At 65.1% G+C, this 21,423-nt stretch overlaps 1 protein-coding gene across 14 annotated transcripts; it reads left to right on the top strand.

Annotated features, from left to right (window-relative positions):
• The first annotated feature begins 1,034 nt into the window (after positions 1-1,034).
• PHLDB1 (pleckstrin homology like domain family B member 1) lies at positions 1,035-21,306 on the top strand. 14 transcript variants are annotated; one of them, XM_057428228.1, is made up of 26 exons: positions 1,035-1,091; positions 5,118-5,216; positions 5,608-5,731; positions 5,810-5,980; positions 7,681-7,806; positions 9,211-10,295; positions 11,022-11,264; positions 11,337-11,474; positions 11,591-11,728; positions 13,580-13,708; positions 14,840-14,995; positions 15,076-15,186; positions 15,370-15,459; positions 15,746-15,868; positions 16,658-16,795; positions 17,317-17,472; positions 17,877-18,044; positions 18,349-18,465; positions 18,554-18,671; positions 18,871-18,915; positions 19,325-19,616; positions 19,724-19,814; positions 19,896-20,042; positions 20,152-20,371; positions 20,466-20,551; positions 21,077-21,306. In XM_057428228.1, the coding sequence occupies exons 2-26, from the start codon at positions 5,157-5,159 to the stop codon at positions 21,215-21,217; spliced, it is 4,413 nt and encodes a 1,470-aa protein (XP_057284211.1). In that variant the 5' UTR covers positions 1,035-1,091; positions 5,118-5,156; the 3' UTR covers positions 21,218-21,306. The 14 variants fall into 14 exon arrangements, with proteins under 14 accessions (XP_057284211.1, XP_057284204.1, XP_057284210.1 ...); XM_057428221.1 differs by lacking the exon at positions 1,035-1,091 and adding an exon at positions 3,632-3,947 and having other exon boundaries at positions 5,115-5,216; XM_057428222.1 differs by lacking the exon at positions 1,035-1,091 and adding an exon at positions 3,633-3,947.
• Positions 21,307-21,423: the final 117 nt, after the last annotated feature.

The following is a 21,423-nucleotide window of genomic DNA, read 5'->3' as shown; positions in this document are numbered from 1 at the left end:
CAGTCCCAGCGCCCACCAGCCGTCGTCCTCTCCCGGCTGAAGCATCACGCACCGATCCCTTCTTGGTGCTGCTGCCGTTTCAATTTCTCCTCGACCTTCAACTCCTGTTTCTGTTGGTGAAAGCTGGCGTTAAGATGACGTGCGTGGGGTGCCTGGCTCTTCCAGACCCCCCGTCTGGTGCCAGCAGAGCAATTTGGCTGCAGTTCTGAGTGAGGGGGTCTGGCAGAGGAGAAGGTCACGGTGCTCGGTCCTTCTGCCCCGCACAGTTACTGCTGCCCTTGCAGCTGGGCTCGCCTCTGGCTCAGAGAGGGCTCCGTAGTGGCACAGGCCACACTTTGGCATGTTCCTGCTGCTGATGGAGAACATCCAGAGGGACTGTCTCTGTGCACAGGCTCACTGTCCGCTGCAGCTCCTCTTGGGCCAGGCTTTGGAGGTGGTGTAGGTTAGAACCAGCTGCATGTCCTTCCTGCGGCTCTTTCAGTGCCAGGGGAAGGCCTCGGTGCATGGAGCTGTGGATGCTGGGTTGCCCACATGGTCACAGAAAGGGAGCACTCTGAAGGCTCACACACCGCATTCCTGGGAGCACCTCTGCGAGCGCGTCTCTGTTCCCTGGGGCCCTCTGCCGAAGAAGTTCGTGGTCTCTCCTCTGTTGGCAGCACCCGCAAGGGAACCATCCCTCATCCCGGCCCTGGGAGGGTGGGACAGCAAACGCTGTTCCTAGGAAAGCAAAGTAGGTGGCAAATCCCATTAGCTTGGTCCTGGTGGAGAGCTGCTTTTCCGTATGATGTTAAAATGGAGTCGAGGGTAGTTCGGAGCTTTTTCTTCTTTTTTTTTCCCCTGGAATTGTTTGGAGGGTCACAGTGAAGCCGAGCCGGGATCCCCTTTTGTAACCCTCTACTGGCCTAGGGACTAGAGCACATTCCAGTGTACACAAATACGAGTCTTTAACCCAATAAAGAGTTCTGTCGGAGGAGCTGGCTCTGCTTGCGGCGGTCCTTCGGGCTCAGCCCTGCGGGGGGCGGGCCCGCGCGGGCCGGGGCGGACCCGGAGGCGACCGACAGCGGCGGCGGGACCGGAGGAGCTGAGCTGAGGTGAGCGGTAGCGAAGAACGGGCCGGGCTCGGGGCACCGGGGACGGCTTGTGGTGGGGGGACCCCACTCGTGCACCGGGAACCGCTTCCCCCAGGAAGCGAGTGGGGTCCAGGTCTGCCGGGACCCCCCCAAGGGCAACGCGTTGGGGTACGGTGAGGGCAGGGGGCTCTGTCTGCGTCTGCGCTGGGACATGGGATGTGTGTGGGTGCCACTGCCCGCTCGGGGGCTCCCAGGAACGTGTGCGGGGAAGGAGCTGCAGGCGGGAGACCAGGAGAAGCCTTCAGGCGCTGTGGCACGTTTTGGGGGCACACGGGTGGGCTGGAACCTGGGTTCTGGGGGTCCACATCACGTTGGGTTTTGTCGGTGTGGGGGCCCTGAGAGCATCCAGCCCCACGTGGGAGGCTGGATCAGGCGCTCCCGACCCCGAATCCCACCGGGATCGTGGGTGGCCGCAGGCAGGGATGGGCGCTTGGCCGGAGCCTGCCCCCGCTTGTCCCCGGCTCCTCTCGGGGAGCCTGGGAAAGGCGCTGGCCTGGCCGGACCCCGCTCTGCAGCGGGACCTTGTTTACTCCGGCTTCCTGACGCGCTCTCGCCGCGGGTCCTGCGCCGCTGCCAGGAGGCCCGAGGAATTTGGCAGCCCCAGGAGGAGCTCAGCTGCTGTGCACAGGGCGCTGCGCTCGGGCCCTCCTCCCGCGGCACCCATCCCTCCCCGGGCACGGGCAGCAGCGGGGCTGCTTCGGCAGCAACTTGTACGTTTGGGTTTGCCGCGCGGTGCCAGCGTTGTGTGTGCGGGGCGGCAGTGGGCAGGGTGATGGAGATACGGGTTTGCGTGACCAGGCGGTGCTTGCTGGCAAGACACCAGCAAGGAGCGGAGCGGTGCCCGTTTTGGAGAGGTGAGGTTCACCCGTGCTCCTCTCCCACTGAATCTAGGGCTGGGTAACAAGATTGTGCCAGGGACCAGTTGCAGAACTCGGCGCTGTGGTTTCCCTGTCCATGCTGTGGTGGGCAGAGCCACGTGCTGATGTTGGGCTTGGTGCTTGAGCTCTGAGCGTGGTCAGGACCGTGTACGGAGCTGGTTCGTTGTGGGGAGCATTGGGAGCAGGAAGCTGGGCTGCACGCCCTGCCTGACCCAAGCACACTCGGGCATCCCCCAGCACGCAGAGAGCCAGAGGCACGATGCCGGCAGAGCCGCGGGCTCAGCCGAGTGCAGCTGCGCTGCGGAGGAGCGGGAGCACTTCCCGGGAGCGCTGAGATCAGCGGGTGCGGCCGGGATTCCTCCGCTCCCTCCGGAGCCGTCTGGCAGCTGATTTACGGTGATGTTATTGCCAGGGGCGTTGCGTTGTCACAGCAACCGCGATGCAGCCCCCTCTGCAGTCCCTCGCCTGGGTGGGATGGCGCCGGCTCGGTGTTCCCTGCTCGATGTGGGGCAGCCCCAAGTCTCAAGGAGCAGGCTCCTCGCTCCGCTCCAGCTTTGTGCTGGAGATGGGCTCCCCATTCCCAGCTGCCGGCGGAATGACCGGTTGTTTACTGGAGTGGAGGGTGTGGGAAGGGGTAAGCGCGCCCTAAGCGCGTTAGCAGATGGGGAGCAAGCAGGCAGCCAAGTTGGATGGAGGCTGCAATGCTCTGCGGTGCGCGCCCGTTAGCTCGGCCTTTCTGGCTTCCTCCTGTGACTCACCCAGCCATGAGTGGGGAGGAGAGGCTGCGTCCCGGGATGCCGTGTGCCTACCCCTGCATGGCTGGCACCGCGAGGGATGCATGGCAGGGTGTGCCAGGCTGTGCTCCGCTTCACCGGCATGGCCCTTGTGTGACCGGGGACTGGTCGTGCCCTGGCTGCACCCCGGCCGGTAGCACAGGGGGCGGCGCCGTGGTCTGCCCACCGACTGCTGTGGGCAGGTTGAGTCCCGGTGGGCAGCCGCACGTCAGGCAGGGGCAGACCCTGTGCGGTGGGGGCAGGCAGGGCGCGGTGGTGCAGGGGAGCGCGGTGGTGATGGGGGGACAGTGCCGCCCGTCCGGCACCGGCGGGGGCCCCGCGTTGGCAGGGGCTGGGCGTCCACCCAGGTGAGGCCTCTGCCTGCGCCCGGAGAAGAAAGGGGCTTTTGTCCTCGGGGAGGCCGGGCTGAGCGGGGGCCACGGCGGCCGGGGGCTGGCTGGCGGTAACCGAGCCCGACCCCTTGGCATTTGCTGCCTTCACCGCTTCCCACGGCGGGAACAAGCGGCGCGTTCTGCAGGCGGCGGCGGGAGAAGAAAGGCCGCCTTGTCCGCCCCAGCGCTGGGGCGCCGGCCGGGGCAGCCGCGCTCTCGCCCCGCATTCCGACGGCAGAGCCGGCTGGAGAGGGGCTGCACCCCCGAGGCACGGGCAGGGGGACGGCGGCCGTCCCTGGCGCACTGAGGAGCCAGGTGAGGGGCTCCCGTGGAGGGTGATGCTGGGGGGCTGGTGCCCGTCAGTGTTGGCGTCGGGGAGCAGCCGGATGCCAGGGTCGCTTCCCGGTGTGCCTGTGGAGCGAGGGGTGCTGGGTGGAGCGAGTTTGGGCAGCAGGAGTGGGGGTGACCCCCTGAGCATGGGGCTGGCGTCCCGCAAGATGCCCACCCAGCTCCACCAGCACAGCCGCGCTGGGAAGGGGTTAACGCCGGTGCAGGATCCCACCCTGGCCCCGCTCCCTTCCTATGCAGCCGCCTGGCCCCTCCTGGCTTTTCCTCCTTCCCGAACATTGTGGCTCGGCTTGGGTGCCAGCGAGGGTCAGGGACTCGGCGGGGCTCTGGGGTCTCCGGATGCTGGGAAGCGTGGCCCCCCTGCGCCCGGGGGACATGGGCACCCTACCACGGAGGGTCTCGCTCAGCACCAGGACGAGGTGGCAGGTAAGGGAAAGCAGGGTCCTGCCCCTGCAGCCAGTGGGCCGCGGGGAGGTCTTCCTGGGGTACCGCCTCTCCACATCCCCTTGCAGCCGAGCTGTCCCCACCCCGCGTGGGGCAGCCGCGGTCCCCACGGAGCCCTGGCTGTGGGGCGGGCGGCCCTGGTGTCGCACGGGGCCGCGCGGGCTCTGTCCCAGCCCGGATCCCACGCCTGGTGTTTTCCAGCGCCTCATTTTTTCCGCAGTGTGTAAGAGCCGCCCGCTCGCCCCCGCAGCCCAGCGCGGCTCTGGCCCAGCCGGGGGGGGGGGTCCCTCGCCCCGCGGGCTGCGGGGCTGGCGGTGCAGGGGGCGGCTCTGCAGGGAGCCGAGCCCAGCGCTCCCCCCGGTGTCCCCGGCTGTCCCGGCACCGGGGTGCCTCGGGCAGTGGGAGCGCTCCCCGGTTCGGTGCGGCTGCCCCGGCCTTCCCGGGAAGGGTTAAGCCGCGCTCGGCCAGGCCCCGGGCGGAAGAGAGGGACGTGAGGAGCAGCAGACGGTAAATTTAGTAACCCCGAAGCATCGCCTGGGCTGCGACTGTGGCGTGAGCACCGGGTGACGGAAATGATTCCTCCCGGAGCTGCCTCCTGCCTGTGCCTCCCGTGGGCACGGGTGCCAGCGTGCAGGCAGGGACACGGTGTACTCAGCTCGGCTCGTGCACCCCGAGGTGCTGCTGCGCTGGGCTGTGCAGGAGCAAAGGGAGGTGTGCGCCTGGGATAGGCACTCGGTGTGTCAGGGATTAGGCAGATGTTGCTGGGCGCAGCTGGATCCTGTCCTCTTGAGTCCTCATCCATCAGTGGCAATTGGGGTCTGGCTGCCCACTGCTCTTGGTGTTTAGTGTGTGCGCTTCCTACACCAGTTCCCCAAAACCGAGCTGGTATTCCGGCTCCTTCTGGTGCCATGTCCTCTCCTGATGCTTGGAGTACATAGGTTTGCTGGGGGATGGGGGCTCGTGCCTCACCAGGCGGGATGCTCGTGGCTTTGGGCAGCTGGGAATGGAAGCTCAGGAGGGGAATCCTCATGGTGGGAAATGCTGGTTGGATGGGGTTTGTGAGGCTGACGCTCAGGCAGAGATGTGCAGCAGGAGTATGGGAGAGCAGTGCCCAGCACGGTCACCTGGATGTGCTGTTTCTTCTGGCAGCAGCCTGTGTCCGAGAGCACCCCTCGTCTCCGAGCGGGCACCATGGAGGCATCCAGCAGGACCCCTGCCAGCCCAAACCGTAGAGTCCAGACCATCATCCAGGTGAGCACACAGGGCCACAGGACCGGGACCCCTTCTCCACCCCAGCCAGCCCTACCACGGGTGGCTGGCACTGTTTTCTGGCCTCTCCTCATCCCAATCCTATTACGGGATCGGCAACAAAGCCCATTGAGCTAAGCGGCTGGCATCTTGGATCCTCTTAGATAGAGCCCAAGCCTTGGAGATCTTCCGCTCCCCCAGCAGCTCACGTCTGCTCCCTGGGGCAGCCAGCATGGGTGGGATGGAGTCCTCAGCTCCTGCATCCCACTGCTGGGCTGTCCTGCAGGCACACTGCTGTGCTGGGCATTGCTCCCTGTACCTGGCCAGGTGGGCAGCGCAGGGGAGCAGGCTGCAGGCATAGGGGTGGTGAGCATCCCTCCCTCTCCTCCTGCAGAACAGCCCTCTGGACCTGATTGACACGGGCAAGGGACTGAAGGTGCAGACGGAGAAGCCACATCTGGTGAGCTTGGGCAGTGGTCGGCTCAGCACCGCCATCACACTCCTGCCCCTGGAGGAAGGTGAGTGCTGGCTGCCAGCAGGTCCCCATGGGCACGCTGCCGGTGGTAGGGAAGCTGAGCTGTTCTCTCTGCCAGCAGGGAAGACCACCATTGGCACTGCCACGACAGACATCATCCTGCAGGGCCCTGGGCTGGCTCCCCAGCACTGCTACATCGAGAACGCTGCGGGGACGCTCACCCTACACCCCTGCGGCAATGCTTGTGCCATTGATGGTGTGCCAGTGCGGCGGCCCACGCGCCTCACCCAAGGTAGGGATAGTCTGTTCTGCTCTGCTCTGCTCCGGAGCAGGGCCTGGTTTGCGGTGGTCTGCTCTGAGGTATTGGGGTGTTTGTGGATCCATCCTGCGCTCGCACATCCCAGCTGGGATGTTCCTGTCTCTTTGCTCTGGGGTGGGGATGTGCCGGATGCTGGCACCGCTGGGGAGCTGATGAGATGTGGAGGCAGAAAGTGAGTGTGCCGGCCAGGGAATGATCCCTGCCATTGTACCCGCTTCCCAGCCAACAGTGGAAGTGCTCAGCCAGGTTTGGGAAGGGGATGAGTGGAGAAAATGGCCCGGGTCTCCCTGGGCATCGCTGCCGGTGGCCTTGTATGGCCGGAGGGGCCTGGACCCTACTGTGTCCCCCCCGCCGCTCCCGGGGCACCGCGGGCAGATCCGGGGGCCCCGAGCTCCGGTTCCTGGGAGGACCCCGCCCGGCGGCGGAGCAGCGAGAGGCCCGGCCCCCTCCGTCCCCGCCCGCCCCCCGCCCCTCCTCGGGGGCGGTGCGCGGCGCTGCCCGGGCGGCGGCGGCGGCGGCTCGGTGAGTGCGGCGGGGCCACGCGTGCCCACGGCGGGGAGGGCGGTGTTGGGGGGACACCACTTTGCCGCCCCCGGGCGGCCGCGGTGCAGCCCGTGCGCCTTCCCCAACTCCCCTCGGGGAAGGGGGGACCCCGCCGTGGGGGGCGGCCCCTCGAGGGACAATGGGAGCCACGAAGCCGCCTGTGAACGGGCGCGACGGCTCCGGTGCCGCGGGTCCCGGCGGGTCCCGGTGTTCCCAGGTCGGGCGGTGAGAGCCTTGTTCTGCTGGGGTGCAGGCAGAGACCCCGCTTCTCCTGCGGGCAGCAGGCAGGGCGCAGGGCAGGGTCAGTGTCTGTGCCTGGCCACAGCGGGGCAAGCTGCGAGGCCGGCACTCGGGGTGTGGGACGGGGGTACCCCGCTTGGCTGGGGCGATGCGCGGCTCTGCCGGTGCCGATGTGCGGGGAGGCTGCAGGTCGCTGGAGGAGCCGTCGCCCATTGCCAGGCCGGGCACTGGCATTGCCCCCCAGCCGGCGGGATGCTCTTGCCAAGCCGGGGTGCTGCTGGGGAGCGGGACTCCTTCCCTCGGCCCCGCTCGGACAAGGCAGCCAGGCCCCCGCAGCGGTGATGGCCTTTAATCCGCACGGCATCTCGCTCGCTGGGTGCTCCGCAAACCACGTCCCCTCCGGCGAGGGATTTTCGGCTGTCGGTGCAGAGCGAGCCTCTCCCCGTGGCTCTGGCGGGTGCTTCAAAGCGGGGTGTGTCTGCAGCGGCACGGAGCCTTGCAGCCGCCCGCAGCTCCCGGCACGCGGCTCCCGGCCCCCCGCCCCTGCCCGGGCCGCCCGGTTCCCCCGCGGCTCCCGGCCCCTTCCCCCGAGAGGCTGCGCCTCGGGCCGGGGGCAGGAGCTGTCTTGTCTGGGGCTGGCAGCCGCGCAGGCCCTGGAGCATCGCCAGCGCCGCCGCAGCAGCGCGGCCCCGGCGGGGACCCCAGCTGTGCCTGTACCGGCGACGCGCTGCCTGCCTGCAGCTGCCGGGGAGTGACCTGGATTTCAGCCTCCCCGTAAGCCGCTGCTGACGGCAGGAGCCCGCTCCCCTCCTGGGGATGAGCCTTAGGGCTGGCCAGTGCCCGGCTCCGGCCGCACCTCTCTGGCTGAGCCCTGTCCCCTGTCTCCACAGGGTGCACCATCTGCCTGGGCCAGGCCACCTTCCTCCGGTTCAACCACCCCGCTGAGGCCAAGTGGATGAAGAGCATGATCCCGGCGGGGGGCAGGAGCCCAGCGGCTCTCTACGGGCTGCCAGCAAGTAAGTGCCCAAGCGAGGCGGTGGGGATGCTGGCCCGTGCCACAGCCTGCCCAGCACGCAATGCTCTCCAGCCCCGTCCCCCGTGTTTGGGAGCAGGGCTCACGCCTGGCCACAGATGTGCCAGCCGTTGTCTTGGCACGGCAGTTGTGCTGGTGTTCGTTAATGATTAATGTCACCTCGGAAGAGGGTGATGGCGAGGGCAGAGAGGCACAGCTCCCACCTCTGGCCAGCCTGGCTGTGGCAGAGCCATCACCCATCGTCCCACGCTGAGGATGGGTGCGTGGGGCCCCCTGCCTGCCTTGGAGCGGGTGTTTACATTTTGGGGTGGCCACGCGGAGGCTGTGAAGGCCGTTTCCCCGGCTGCAGTCATCTCGCTGGCTGCTTATCTTGCTGCGTCTGCCTGTCTGTGGGGTCGGCAGGATTTGTGCCGGTGCCACGCCTGGTTCCCGGGGATGTTCGCATCCCCAGCAGCGATCCCTGGGCTGGTAGCCCTTCTCCCTGCCCCGACCGGCACGACCTGGCACGGAGAGAGGAGCTTGGCAGCCTCGCCGTGCCACGTGTGTGTCGGGAAGGCAGCACACCCTGCAGCTGGGGGACGGGAGGAGGGACATCGGGAGGTGGCGTGGCCACAGAGCAGGATGTGGCCAAGGAGCATCCCATGTGGGCCCCGCGCAGTCCCTCGGGCACCTGCGGGAGCAGGCAGGATCACACAGGCCGTGCTGAGGCACATCTCTCTGGGCATAGAGGCATTGCCGGCCGCCGCATGGGAGCCGCTGGGTGCCAGGGGTGACGCAGCTCGGGTGGCACGTTCTCCTGGCCAGGCTCCGTTCTCCTGGCCAGGCTCCGTGCCTGCCGCTATTGGCTCGTCCCCTGAGTGACAGGCACATCGGTGCTGCGCTGGGAGGACAGGGCAGCCTGGGCAGGGGCACTCAGGCTGGGGGCACAGGAAGGCTGCAGATGACACGGCAGTGGGTCTGGATATGCCGCAGGGACGCACTCGGTGGCTTTTGGCTGTCCATCTCTGCCCTGTTTCTGGGGTGCCAGAGCGTGCCAGGGATGACTGGTGGGCACCAGCGGCTGGCACAAGCAGCTGCTCCCGAGGGAGTGGGGCTTGGAGCTGTGGCAGCGCGGGGATGTCAGGAGCAGGAGCAGGCGGCTGTGCTGTGCTATCAGGTTTCTGTCTCCCTGGTGATGATGGGGCCAGCGGGATACCAGCCTCCTCCCTGGCCTGGCTCCCCCGCCACAGTGGGAAATGGTGGCAGTGGGGCTGGGGGGAGAGGAGCTGAATCCCCGCACTGGCTCTGCAAGGCTGCATCAGGGGGTGATGCCCTGTGGGATGCCAGCCCTAGCAGGGGCTGTGGGGGGTCTTGCCATGCTGACATCTGCTCCTGTGCCTCCCCACAGAGGCCGAGCCTCTGGTGAATGGTGGCCACCAGCCGCCAGAGCATGGGTGTCCCAGCCACAGCTCCCTCGTCAGCTCCATCGAGAAGGACCTGCAGGACATCATGGACTCGCTGGTGCTGGAGGAGTCGGCATCTCCTGCTGGCAAGAAGCCCCCTGCCCACGGCCGGTCTCCTCTGTCCCCTGTGGTGAATGGGGGTGGGCGCTGCCTCCTGTCCCCTCCACCCAGCCCCGGAGCCACGTCAGGGGGCTCCAGCTATGAGAACTTCTCCCCGCTCTCGTCCCCGGCCAGCAGCGGTGGCTACACCAGCCCTTCGCCCAGCAGCCAGGAGCAGGGTCCAGCCGTGCCACCCCTTGTCCCGCTCCGCTCCTCCAGCTACAACCATGCCGTGCAGCCACCCCCTATGCCTGGCGGGGGACCTGGCGACCCTTGGCCAGCCGAGCGGCTTGGGGAGCACCGGGCAGGCAGCCCCCGGCTGACACCCAGAGCAGCCCCGCGGCCACGGGCAGCCCTGCAGGAGCGACCCCCCAGCCCCTTCCGGGAGCCACGGGACCTGCTGGTCCCCAGCCGGCAGCCCCCCAGCAGGGCAGCTCTGGAGACCCGGCTGCAGCCCCCCGAGAGCCCGCGGGCAGCCCGGAGGAACATGGAGAGCATGCGGGAGCTGCCCCCGCTGAGCCCATCCCTGTCTCGCCGCGCCGCCAGCCCCCGTGTGGTCCCTGAAGCCCCATCCCCGCAGCCCCGGCTGGGCAGGGAGGTGCCCAGCAGCCCCCGCACCCGGCGCAAGGGCCTGGAGGAGCCGCGGGGCACCGGGAGCCCCTCGCCCCCGCTGCCAGTGGACACCCCCCCACGCCGCCCCAGCTTCGGCTCCTGCCTGAGCCCTGCCTACGGGCTGGGCTCCACAGCCATGCCCTCGCCCCGGCAGAGCCCCCGCACCCCCAGGAAGCCCCTGGGGGACCCCCGGCTGCCGGCAGGGCCGCGGGAGCGCAAGAACAGCATCACCGAGATCAGCGACAATGAGGACGAACTGCTGGAGTACCACCGGCGGCAGCGGCAGGAGCGGGTGCGGGAGCAGGAGATGGAGCGCCTGGTGAGCCCTGCGGCCGGGGGGCACATGGGACCATGTTTGAGCGTGGGATGCCCTCTTTGCAAATGCCTTTTGGCTTTTGCTGCTTTAAAACCTGGCCCTTGCTCTCAGGGATTTGCCGCAGCTGCCGGCTTATCCGGGGGGATTATGACCAGGAGCGGCCGTCAGTGCATGGCAGCACAAAGTCCCCAGTTCGCAGCAGCCCAGGGACAGCCATGGGTCGGTCCCATGGCTCCGTGGGGCTGCATCTGAAATTGTGGCACTCCTGCCTTTGCAAAGCCATTCACGTCTCCTCCTGCCCCACCAGTGCCGTGTCTGTCAGCGACGGTGCCGTGGCTTTGTGGGCATCACATCTATATTTAGGGTAGATGGAGTTTTTATAGCGCCTGCAGCTGCCTGGGTGGGGTTTGCCCTGTGCATCTGCTGGAGCCGGGGCCGTGCTGGAGCCCTGTTGGCTCAGCCCTGACTCACGCCGGCGCGGGCGGCCTGACTCACTGCCTGGAAATAGCGGAGGTGCTCGGCAGCCACCACTGCTGCCTGGAATTAGTCTGTCCCCAGCTCCTGCTGCATCGTGTGCCTGGCGGTGGGCTGTGTTGGGCTTTGCAATGTCCCCAGCCCAGCCCAGCATGTGGGCAGGGCAAGGAGCAAGCCCACATCCCGGCGACTGCTATCGGGCTCTGCCAGTGGCCGTGCCGGGATGCGCACCACGCTGACCGTTCTTCCCTGCAGGAGCGGCAGCGCCTGGAGACCATCCTGAACCTCTGCGCTGAGTACACCAAGACAGACAGCACCGAGCCGGGTGACGTGCACCGGCTCCTGGCTGGTGACGTGGATGCTGGCCGGCGGGCGCCCAGGGGTGCTGTGGCTCTGGGCCGTGCTGCTGAGGAGCTGCGGCAGAGGGAGAGCTTGGAGAGGTCGGATGAGGAGAACCTGAAGGAGGAGTGCAGCAGCACCGAGAGCACCCACCACGAGGTGAGGGCATGGTTGTGCCGTGCCATGCCGCACCATGCTGTGCTGCACCGTGCTAACCTGCCCTCTCTGCAGCACGAGGAGCTGGCGGGCCCCCGGGCCAAGGAGGCACAGCGGCTGGAGGAGGAGCGTGCCAGCGTGCTCGGCCGCCTGGACCAGCTCAAGGGCCGCGTCAAGGAGCTGGAGCAGCAGCTGCAGGAGGTGTCGCGAGAGGTGAGGGGATGGGGAGCCCTGTTGGGTACCCCGCTGCTCACTGGCCAGCACCCAGTGCCATGGGCAGAGCTGGACCTGGCCGGGGCAGCCATCCTGATGTGGCCATGCCCATCCAGGCAGAGATGGAGCGGGCGCTGCTGCAGGGCGAGCGTGAGTCAGAGGCGGCACGGCTGCGGCAGGAGCAGGAGGCAGTGCAGCAGCTGCAGGAGAAGCTCTCCAGCCTGGATGCCAGCATCCGGAAGGAGCGGGACAAGGTGAGCCCTGTGTCAGGCTGTGTCGTGCCCTCCTCAGTGCTTGCAGTGGTGCTGTGGTCCTCCTCCGTGCTGCAGTGTTCTCATCTGGACATGTTCTACTGTCCCTGGGCTTTGCAGGGGCATTGAGGAACATCCACTCTGGGTTCACATCCTGGGGGGGATCTGTTGCTGTCTGCCTGGGTCAGGTCCAACAGTGCTGCCAGAGGAGGGCAGGGCTGGCACTTGGGCTGCATTTCCGCCACCCTCTGTCACACCAGAGGGGTCTCACAGGGAGGTTTTGTGGTGTGAGGCTTTCCTGGACATCCACTGCCTGCAGTCGGCATCGCTGATGTGGAGTGGGGTCCTCAGTGCTCCCAATTCCCTGCCCTTGTGATGGGCTCTGTCTTGTGGCCAGTTCCCCCACTGTGTTGCCCACTGGGGCATCTTCATGTGTGACGGTGGCTGCTGCTGTAGGGTTCGGCTCACTGGAGGTGGGCAGGAAATCGCGGCAGGTGTTCCCCTTGGCTCAGTGGCTGGGGAGGGGTCCTGGCCCCCTTCCCCTCGAGTGGTTTTGGCATCTTTGGTGCAGTTGCTGCTGTGATCTCCAGGCCGGCCTGAAGGCACCATTGCCGCTTGACCTGGCTACTGGTTGCAGCCATCCTGCAGCCTTGCTGGCAGCATGGCACAGCCCGGGGTGAGCTGTTCTGTTTGCCTGGCTCCTGCTGGCAGCTGGGAGCTGCCGTGATGCGGTGCTGATGTCTGTAGGGGTCTGGCTGGCACCGTGTCTGTAGGTGCTGTTTGGTTGCCCGTGGCTGGGCAGAGCTGCCGTCGGTGCCTGCCAGCAGTGCCCATGCGGTGTTTGGTGGTTTTGTCCTGTTTTGGTCTTCCAGCCCTTTGCAGGCATCTTCTCTAGGCAGGGGCAGCCTCATGCAGAGTTAGGAGAGGAGCATAGGGAAATCCAGCTCTGACCTGCTGACCTAACCACTGCTTTCCTAACCAGCCTGCACAGCCTGCACTAACTGTTCTCAAGTCTGCCAGCACCTCTGCGTGCCTGAGAGCTCCCAGGCACACTACAGCCCCTGTCTCGCCCTCCTGCATCCATAGATCCCCCATGTGTCTGTGCTGCCACGGTGTGTGTTTCCCAGTGCCTGACTGCCATATGGTGCTGCCAGACCTGCAGGAGGTGATCCCCTACGCCAGCCCCATGTTGCTGGCTTCCATTGTACTGCTCGTGTGGCTATGGGAGGAAGGGCTGGGTATGTTTCTCCCTCCTTCCAGGTCCAGGAGCAAGTGTCTGCCACTAACTTTACATAGCCTGAGCATCTCTGATAGCAGGGTTGGACCTCAGTCTCCTGTCTTCACTGCCATCCTGCAGGCAGCCCCCTCCTCCTGACGGATGGGGGTGGTCCATGGTCCCTCAGCCTCAGTAGATGTAGATGGGACCTGCTGTGTTTTAATTGGCAACATCTCGGATGATGAGCACCAAGTAGCAAAGCTGGTTAGTGGTGATTCAGAGTGATCCACTGTGGTGCAGCCGTCTGCAGGATCAGGATGACTTTATCCATGCTGTCAGCACTGATCTTTTCATGGCCCACAAGTGGGCTTTTGGCACGTGAACACAAGGCTGAGGTCGAGGGCTGGCCATAACCCCTCTAACACTGCCCAGTCTGGGTCCCCATGGCTGTTCCTCTCTCGATGCCTCTGTAGATGCCGTGATGCTCCTCCCTGCGAGCCTCCTCTTCAGCCAAGCCCCTCTCTAACTCTGCAGCTTCTGCATGGCGCCAACTTGAGAAGTGTTTTCTCTCTTCTCTTTTTTTTTTTTTTTTGTTTTCTTTTCTACTTTTTGTTTTGTCTCGTTCTCCCCCGATTCAGGAAAGGGCAAAGGTTGATGCTGAAAGGAAGGAGCTAGAGCAACTCCGGGCGCTTTACCATGAGTCGAAGAGCCACCTTGATAAGTGCCCTGAGTCAATGCGGGAGCAGTTGCGGGAGCAGATGCGAAGGGTCAGTGTCTCCCCCCACCCCTCCCGGATCATGGCCCACCTCCCTCCGCTCCAGCTTAGGCCAGCTCTTCCCCGCCAGCCGGGGCCGCACGGGGAGCATCACACCCGGGCTGGAGGTGGCTGGCACCGGGCTCCGCCGTCCTGGTAAGCTTCCGCTCGCCCGGGCCCAGGGCGCAGTGCTGGCTTGGCAGAGCATCACCAGGGAGCTGCCGTGCTCCTCTGGACCGGTCCTGCCCCAAAGGAGGGCAGGCTGGGGAGACTCGGGGACCGCCGGGTCCTCATCTCGCAGCTTCCAGCTATTTCCTGAGAGCGTTTATTTACACGGTGCCGTCAGTTTACATTACCGCCGGTCTGCAGCATTTTTTCCCATTATCTGGTATTTTCCAGTAGTGTCTGACCTTTCCCAGCCCTTGCTGTGCAATGAACCCTCTTTGTTGCAGCCTGCTTAGGGCAGGCACCCCCATGCTGGATGTGGGTCCCAATGTGCAGCAGGCAGGGACAGTGATGGGTTAGTCCCAGTGTGTGGGAGCCCTCGGCAGCCACCACGCCGGTGGTGCCATGCCATTCCACAAGAGCAAGGGGTGCCCTGCTCCCAGAGCAGGATGGAGCGCATCCCCATGGCGAGCCTGATGTGATTTCTGCACTCTGAGCTGGGTGCTGCCGTGTGCTGTCGGTGCTCAAAGGCTGGGAGGATGCTATTTGTCCAGCATGGTGCTCATCCATTAGGGCTCTGCTGCCCATCAGCTGATGATGCAGGATTGCATTTTGGTGGTTATGGCAGCGTATGGTGTTTTGCTGCTTGGCAGGGCACGGTGCTGGCCCGGATGTGGTTCAATGAGGGCACCTAGCCTAAAGCCATGGCGAGCTCGTCGTCACCTGGGGGTGACAGCTCTGAGCTGGTCTGTGGCCAGCACCGCCATCACCTTCTCCAGCTGGGTAGAGGTAGCTGGTGTTGCTGGTGCCAAGCAGGAGGGAAGGCTGCCTGCCTGCCTGCACAGGGCACCGGGGACAGGTTTTGCCATGGGTTCCTGTCCCTGGCCAGCCCCAGCAGGTCGTGGGGGCACGTCAGGAGGTTTTGCTGTGGGATGCCTGTCCAGAGGGGGTGACCCACTGTGCCCTTGTGTGTCTGCAGGAGGCGGAGGTGCTGGAGACCGAGGCCAAGCTGTTTGAGGACCTGGAGTTCCAGCAGCTGGAGCGGGAGAGCCGCCTCGAGGAGGAGCGTGAGGCGCGGGGGCAGCAGCTCCTGCAGAGCCGGGCCGAGTGCCACCGCAGCATCACCCGCAGGAAGGTAGGGAAGGAGAGGGCAGCGGGTCCAGGCTGTGCCCCACGGCTCGCCGGCAGCCAGCTCATTCCCATTCCTGCTCCCAGGAGCGGGTGGCTGCCCTGGATGCCCAGGCTGCCCAGATCCGGCTGCAGAGTGCCCAGGAGGCCGAGCACCTGGCCAGGGAGAGGAACAGTGTCCTGCAGCTCCTGCAGAAGGTAACGCAGCCATTGGCAGGTCAATGCCTGCTCCCTGGCCCTAGGGGTGCCTGAGGCAGGGGGTGAGGTTGTGCTGGCTCTTCCTGGGGTGCTGGCAGTCAGGGTGAGCTTGGGGGGCCGGGCATGGGGTGCTGGGCTGGTAGCCATCAGGTGCCTCTGCTCTCACTGTCACCCTGTGCTCAGGAGAAGGAGAAGCTCGTGTCTCTGGAGAGGCGATACCAGCTCGTCACAGGCGGCAGGAGCTTCCCCAAAATGTCTTCAGCTCTCAGAGAGGTAAGTGGAGAGATTGGAGGTACGGTCCCTAGGGCTGCTCTGCTGCCACCCCAAGCACTGTTGCTCATGCTGGCACAGGGGACTCCTTCCAGTTCATGTCCAAAGACTTGTAGGTGGGAGTGGGTCACCCTGTTGCCCCGCTCGTGGTTCTGAATGGGGACCCGGTGCCCCCCGATCTGCTGCTGCAGAGAAGGGCAGGATGGCACAGTCCCCTGTGCCTGCCTGCAGCAGGGCTTCTGCTGCTGCCCGTGCCCGCCTTGCCTATGTGATCTTTGACCTCCAACAGGAGACCCTCCATATCTCAGAGCCTTATGAGCTGTTGGAGGGAGCTAAGCTCCTGAGCCCCCCGCCGGCTGCAACTGCCTCCTTAGCTTCTCCTGCCGCCCGCTCCTACCCCAGGGCACACGAGGTAACAGACTAACCGCACGTGCCGGCCCGCTTACCCCTCCTCGGCCGAGCCGCCACCAGACCCCTTGGGTGCACTAACACCGCCGTCGGGCAGCAGGGCATCCCCGCGGCACAGCAGCGGCTGCGGTGGCACGGCTGGGCCCTTTCTCATTCAGCTCTGGAGCCGCTGTGCTCATTAACACTCTCCTGAGGTGCTCTCCTGAGCCTGATGCTCGGTTTTTAACCCCATGTGGCACAGGCGTCCCTGCACTCCCCCCCTGCCGCTGCTGACCCGCAGCTGGGCTGTTTCTGGGAGCATCCTTTAGGTTCCTGCTAGCCAGAAAAAAGAGCAAATCCCCAGCTTTAGCATGTTTGGTTCAAAAAGGGTGAGGGAAGTGGATTTTAAAGTGGCTTAGAACAGGCTGAGTTCTGTGGTGGGGGCCTCATCTGGTGCTAATGCACCAGAGAGAGCTTGCGGCTGGGGACCCCAAGATGTGGGTGATGGGGAACGGGTGAAGGTGCATTGTCAGGGCAGGCTCCATCTCCAGCCTTCACCCAGCAAGGCTGTGCCTAAGGCAGGAGCGAGGCAGCTGGGACACCCAGCCCTGCTCGGGCAGCCACAGGCAGGGTGAGCAGTGGGGAAGGGAAGGGAAGGGAAGAGAAAGGGAGGGAAGGGAAGAGAAAGGGAGGGCTGGGCAGGCGGCGGCGGGGCATGTGCATGTGGGGAGATTTGCTCCCGCTTTGCAGTCGGTGCCGTGATGCCAGCGCATGGCTCTAACTCTCCTCCTTCTCCTCCGCTGTGGATTTCTAGGAGTACATGAGGCTGTCTGACGTTTTCAGGTTCTGCAGCAATGCGCACGGCCCCAGCCTGGACACTAAAGCTTCTGCTGCTGCCTCTGCTGCCGCTCAGCGCTCTTTCTTGCTTGCTGTACCTCCTGCAGCTGATGAGGTACCCGCTCCAGAGCATGCTCGGGTTCACTCCCTTGGGTTGCCACTGCATCCCGGGCAGCAATGAGGATGCTGCAGAGCACGTGGCCTCCCCGTGTGCCCTGGTGTTCAGAGCCCACCAGCTCTCTTGGGCTGTGGGGGCCTCTCTGGCTGCAGCTGAGCAGGGAGCACAGGCTGGAGTCACCCAGTCTCCTTGGTGGGAGCGCTACTCAGCAGCTCTGGATGGGCTGTGCCCGCTGGGGTGGCAGCAGCAGGGCCGGGGAGCAGAGTGGGTGCTCAGCGGGGCGGGAGGCTGGCTCTTTGCTTGCCTCAGAACTGGGCTTGACCCAGTTCCAGCTTCCAGTCCCAGGAGAGGAGGGTGCAGAGCAGGCAGGGACAGAGCCAGTGCCCAGCAGCAGCTCCCGGCCTCCCAGGGACGTGGCACCCTCTTTGAGGGGCTGGAGCCGCCTGCTCATTCCGCTGTGCCTGCTTGCCCTTGCTCAGAGCCTCTTCTCCCAGTTTAATCTGCTTCTCTCTGCCCAGTATGTGACCGTTGAGCAGCTCTCAGGCATCCTGGGCCACCTCCACCCTGTTGCCGCTTCCCCACTGGCCTGCGCCCCTCCATCTCCTTCATCTCCTTCAGGCTGCATTACTCCTACTCCTCCTCCATCTCTCTCTTCTCCTTCCGTCTCTGCAGAGGTTTGTGCCCTTTTTCCCTTCCTCTGCCCCTGCGCCCTCCCTGGGAGGTGATGGGGATGCAGGGATCAGGGTGAGCTGTGGATGAGGCTGAGCGGCAGCGGGGCCTGTCTCCAGCTGCCTGCCCGGTGCCTTGCACCTGCCTGAGCCTGCGGTGCGGGGTAGGGTGTCTCTGTGCCCTCCTGGCACTTCCATTGGCTCTTGCAGGCACTACAAGCAGCCAAGGGGGTCCTGGAGCTGCAGGACTCAGCCAGGGAGGGTGCAGGGTCCTTGGGGTGTGCAGGTGCCATGCTGTGGGTGGTGCAGGTGCAAGCAGGGATGCTCTGACCTCTCTATCTCTGTCCGTCTGTCTGTCTCTCTCGCTACGTTTCGCTCTTTGTCCTTTCTCATGCGGCGTTTCTCTCCAGATGGAGCAGCAGCTGCTGGGGGGCTCTGTATGGCTCCCAGCTCTTGATTTAGAGAAGTGGTACCAGGAGGTCATGGCTGGCTTTGAGACCTCCTTCTCCTCTGTCTCTCCTCCTTCTTCCCCTCCTCCGCTTCCAGCTAAAGCTCACCTCTCTCTCAAGCCTCTCCAGGTAATCCCAGCTCGCTGTTGCTGGGGCTCAGGTTTTGGGGCTGCTGGCCGCAGCAGGAGCAGGACAGCATGGGGGTATTCCTGCCGGTTCCACCTTGCAAGGCAGAGGCAGAACAGACCCGCAGCGGGCAGTACGCCTGGGGCAGGCAGCCACTGCCTCCTCTTGCCTGCACCTCTGCCAAGGTGGCACCCACACAGGGGCAGGATCTGGGGAGGGGATGCTCAGCCCCAGTGACAGCTGAGCCGTCTGTCCATGGGGCTTTTGCAGCCCCCCATGACTCTCACCTTTGTGTCTCCATGCCCAGGTCTATCGTGCCAAGACAGAAGGTGACACCGGTGTCCTCACAACTCGGATGAAGAGCGGGACCCCCTCATCCTCGCAGCTCAACCTCTCCGTGCTGGGGCGCAGCCCCTCACCCAAGGTACTGCCACCGGGGGGAGCCGGCATTGCTTGGCCCCGGGCATGGGGGCTCCTGCGCAGCCGGTGCCAGCCCCTGTCCATCCCCACAGCCCAGTGCCTGCCGTCCTGTCCAGGGCCCCCTGAGCCCGGCGGGCAGCCTGCCCCACAACCTGGCGGCCACGCTGCAGGACATCGAGACCAAGCGCCAGCTGGCCCTGCAGCAGAAGGGTGAGCGCCGGTTCCACGCCTGGCTCTGTGGCGTGGTGGGGCTTTGGGACACGCTTCCCCGCCGCTGCTCGGGCGATGGAGAGGGGAGCCCGGAGGAAGCAGCGGCGGTGCTCTGGAGGGATGCGGTGCCTCCCTCACGGTCTCTTGCTTCCCCCCCCTCTCTCCCTCCCGACCCCTCCACCTGACGGCGTGTCTGCAGCCGAGCCGCTCCCAGCAGAGCCCTTGCAGCCGGGCGAGCTACCAGGTAGAGACGTGTGGTGGCTTGGCCTGCCTCAGGCAGCCCAGAGGCAGCAGCATGGCTGTTTGCTGGCACTGGGTGCCGTGTACAGGAGGGGCATGACCAGCCCAGGACCCCAGGTGCCTCCAGGCATCCGCTTAGGAACAGCCTTGTGCATTCCCAACTCGCTAATGCTTTGCCCAGCCTGCTGCTGCCAGCCTGGTGCATGTGCTCCCCTTGGCTGCCTGGACCCCTTCCTCCTCCCAGAGAGGTGTTGCTTGCAGGGAGTAGTGAAGGATCTCTCCGCTGCACCAACCATCCCTGCCAGTTCCAGCAGTGCCTGCTGTGTCTTCTCCTGCCAGTGCCATCCCCTCACCTGCAGTGGTGCGGCGCTGAGTGCGGAGTGCTCAGTTGTGGTTGTCTTCCCATGGCCCAGGTCAGCAGGTGATCGAGGAGCAGAAGCGGCGGCTGGCGGAGCTGAAGCAGAAAGCGGCTGCCGAGGCTCAGTCCCAGTGGGAAGCCCTGCACGGGCAGCCCCCCTTCCCCACTGCCTTCCCCCGCCTTGTGCATCACTCCATCCTCCACCACCACCGTCCCCATGGCGGTGGGCCCCGTGCCGAGGAGCTGGACCACGCATATGACACCCTCAGCCTGGAGAGCTCAGACAGCATGGAGACCAGCATCTCCACCGGCAACAACTCTGCCTGCTCACCCGACAACATGTCCAGGTAACCCTGGGGCCAGCTGCCACGGCCGGAGAAACAGCCTGCTCTGCTGGCCACAGCGCCGGCTTGAGCTCCTTCGTGCTGGGATGGCAGCTGCGGCTCTCTTGCAGTGCCAGCGGCATGGAGGGAGGGAAGATCGAGGAGATGGAGAAGATGCTGAAGGAGGCACATGCGGAGAAGTCGCGGCTGATGGAGTCCCGGGTGAGCAGGGGCACCGGTGCCACGGCCAGCCAGGGTGCAGGGCCCCAGTGCTCAGAGCTGAGCGGCTGCGTGTGCCGGCAGGAGCGGGAGATGGAGCTGCGGCGGCAGGCGCTGGAGGATGAGCGCCGGCGCCGGGAGCAGCTGGAGCGGCGGCTGCAGGACGAGACCGCGCGGAGGCAGAAGCTGGTGGAGAAGGAGGTCAAGCTGCGCGAGAAGCACTTCTCGCAGGTGAGGCGTGTGTGCCACCTGCAGCGCAGGATCCCTGCTCCCCACCCGTGTCCAGAGGGGATACGGTCCTTGTCCCACTGGCAGGCTTTGCAGGGCTCTGCTTTTCCAGGCTCGTCCCCTGACACGGTACCTCCCCATCCGCAAAGAGGATTTTGACCTGCGGCTGCACATCGAGTCCTCGGGCCACAGTGTGGACACCTGCTACCATGTCATCCTCACAGAGAAGATGTGCAAGGGCTACCTGGTCAAGATGGGCGGCAAGATCAAGTCTTGGAAGAAGCGCTGGTTTGTCTTCGACCGCATGAAGCGCACCCTCTCCTACTATGTGGGTGAGTCCCTGTGCTGCCCCGTGCCCCTTCCTGTGTCCCTCCCTGTGTCATCGCCTGCACACCGTGATCAACACCGATTCCCTCTCTCGAGCAGATAAACACGAGACGAAGCTGAAGGGCGTCATCTACTTCCAAGCCATTGAAGAGGTTTACTACGACCACCTCCGCAGTGCTGCAAAGGTGAGAGCTGGGCACTGCTGCTGCCTCAATGCCCGTGGGGACCTCCTGGCATGAACCCCCATCATGCAGACAGGAGGCACTGGGGCAGCTCATGCCGGTGATGCTCCCAGGGTGATAGAATCATAGAATCCTGGAATGGTTTGGGTTGGAAAGCACCTTAAAGGCCATTCGGTTGCAACCCCTGCCACGGGCAGGGACACCTTCCACTGGAGCAGCTTGCTCCAAGCCCCTGTGTCCAACCTGGCCTTGAACACTGCCGGGGATGGGACAGCCACAGCTTCTCTGGGCACCCTGTGCCAGCGCCTCAGCACCCTCCCAGGGAAGAGCTTCTACCTAATATCCAATCTAAATCCGTCGTTTCTCACTTAAAGCTGTTAAATCCATGATCCATGGCCCCCAGTGGCACCTCCTCCCCACGGTGCTGATGGCAGGAGCCCGGTGCTGGGCCTTGTGGGGGCAGAAAGGGGAGCACAGTGCTGCTCCGAGGAAGCAGAGCACTGACACCATCCTCTTCCTCCTCCACAGAGCCCCAACCCTGCGCTCACCTTCTGTGTCAAGACGCACGACCGCCTGTACTATATGGTGGCCCCCTCGGCCGAGGCCATGCGCATCTGGATGGACGTCATTGTCACCGGGGCAGAGGGGTACACCCAGTTCATGAACTGAGGGTGGTGGGTGCTGCGCACCCCGGATCCACCAGCGCGATGGAGTCCTGAGCTCCCCAAGCAGCGGGGATGTCCTGGGGGGCCCATGCAGTGGCCATGCGCCCGTGTCGGGTGCCACCAGCATCATCTGCTCAGCCAAGAGAGGAGTCGTTTTCTTTTTTAAGTTGACTTTTTAAAAACAAATTTATTGGAAACCTATCAAAGTGC

The sequence above is a fragment of the Pezoporus wallicus genome, unplaced genomic scaffold (genome assembly GCF_028554395.1).
Source record: "Pezoporus wallicus isolate ANWC-B61680 ecotype Strahan unplaced genomic scaffold, APGP_CSIRO_Pwel_v1 contig_7819, whole genome shotgun sequence".
In the NCBI taxonomy this organism is placed as follows: Eukaryota; Metazoa; Chordata; class Aves; order Psittaciformes; family Psittacidae; genus Pezoporus; species Pezoporus wallicus.
This window is presented reverse-complemented; position numbering and strand designations above follow the sequence as displayed.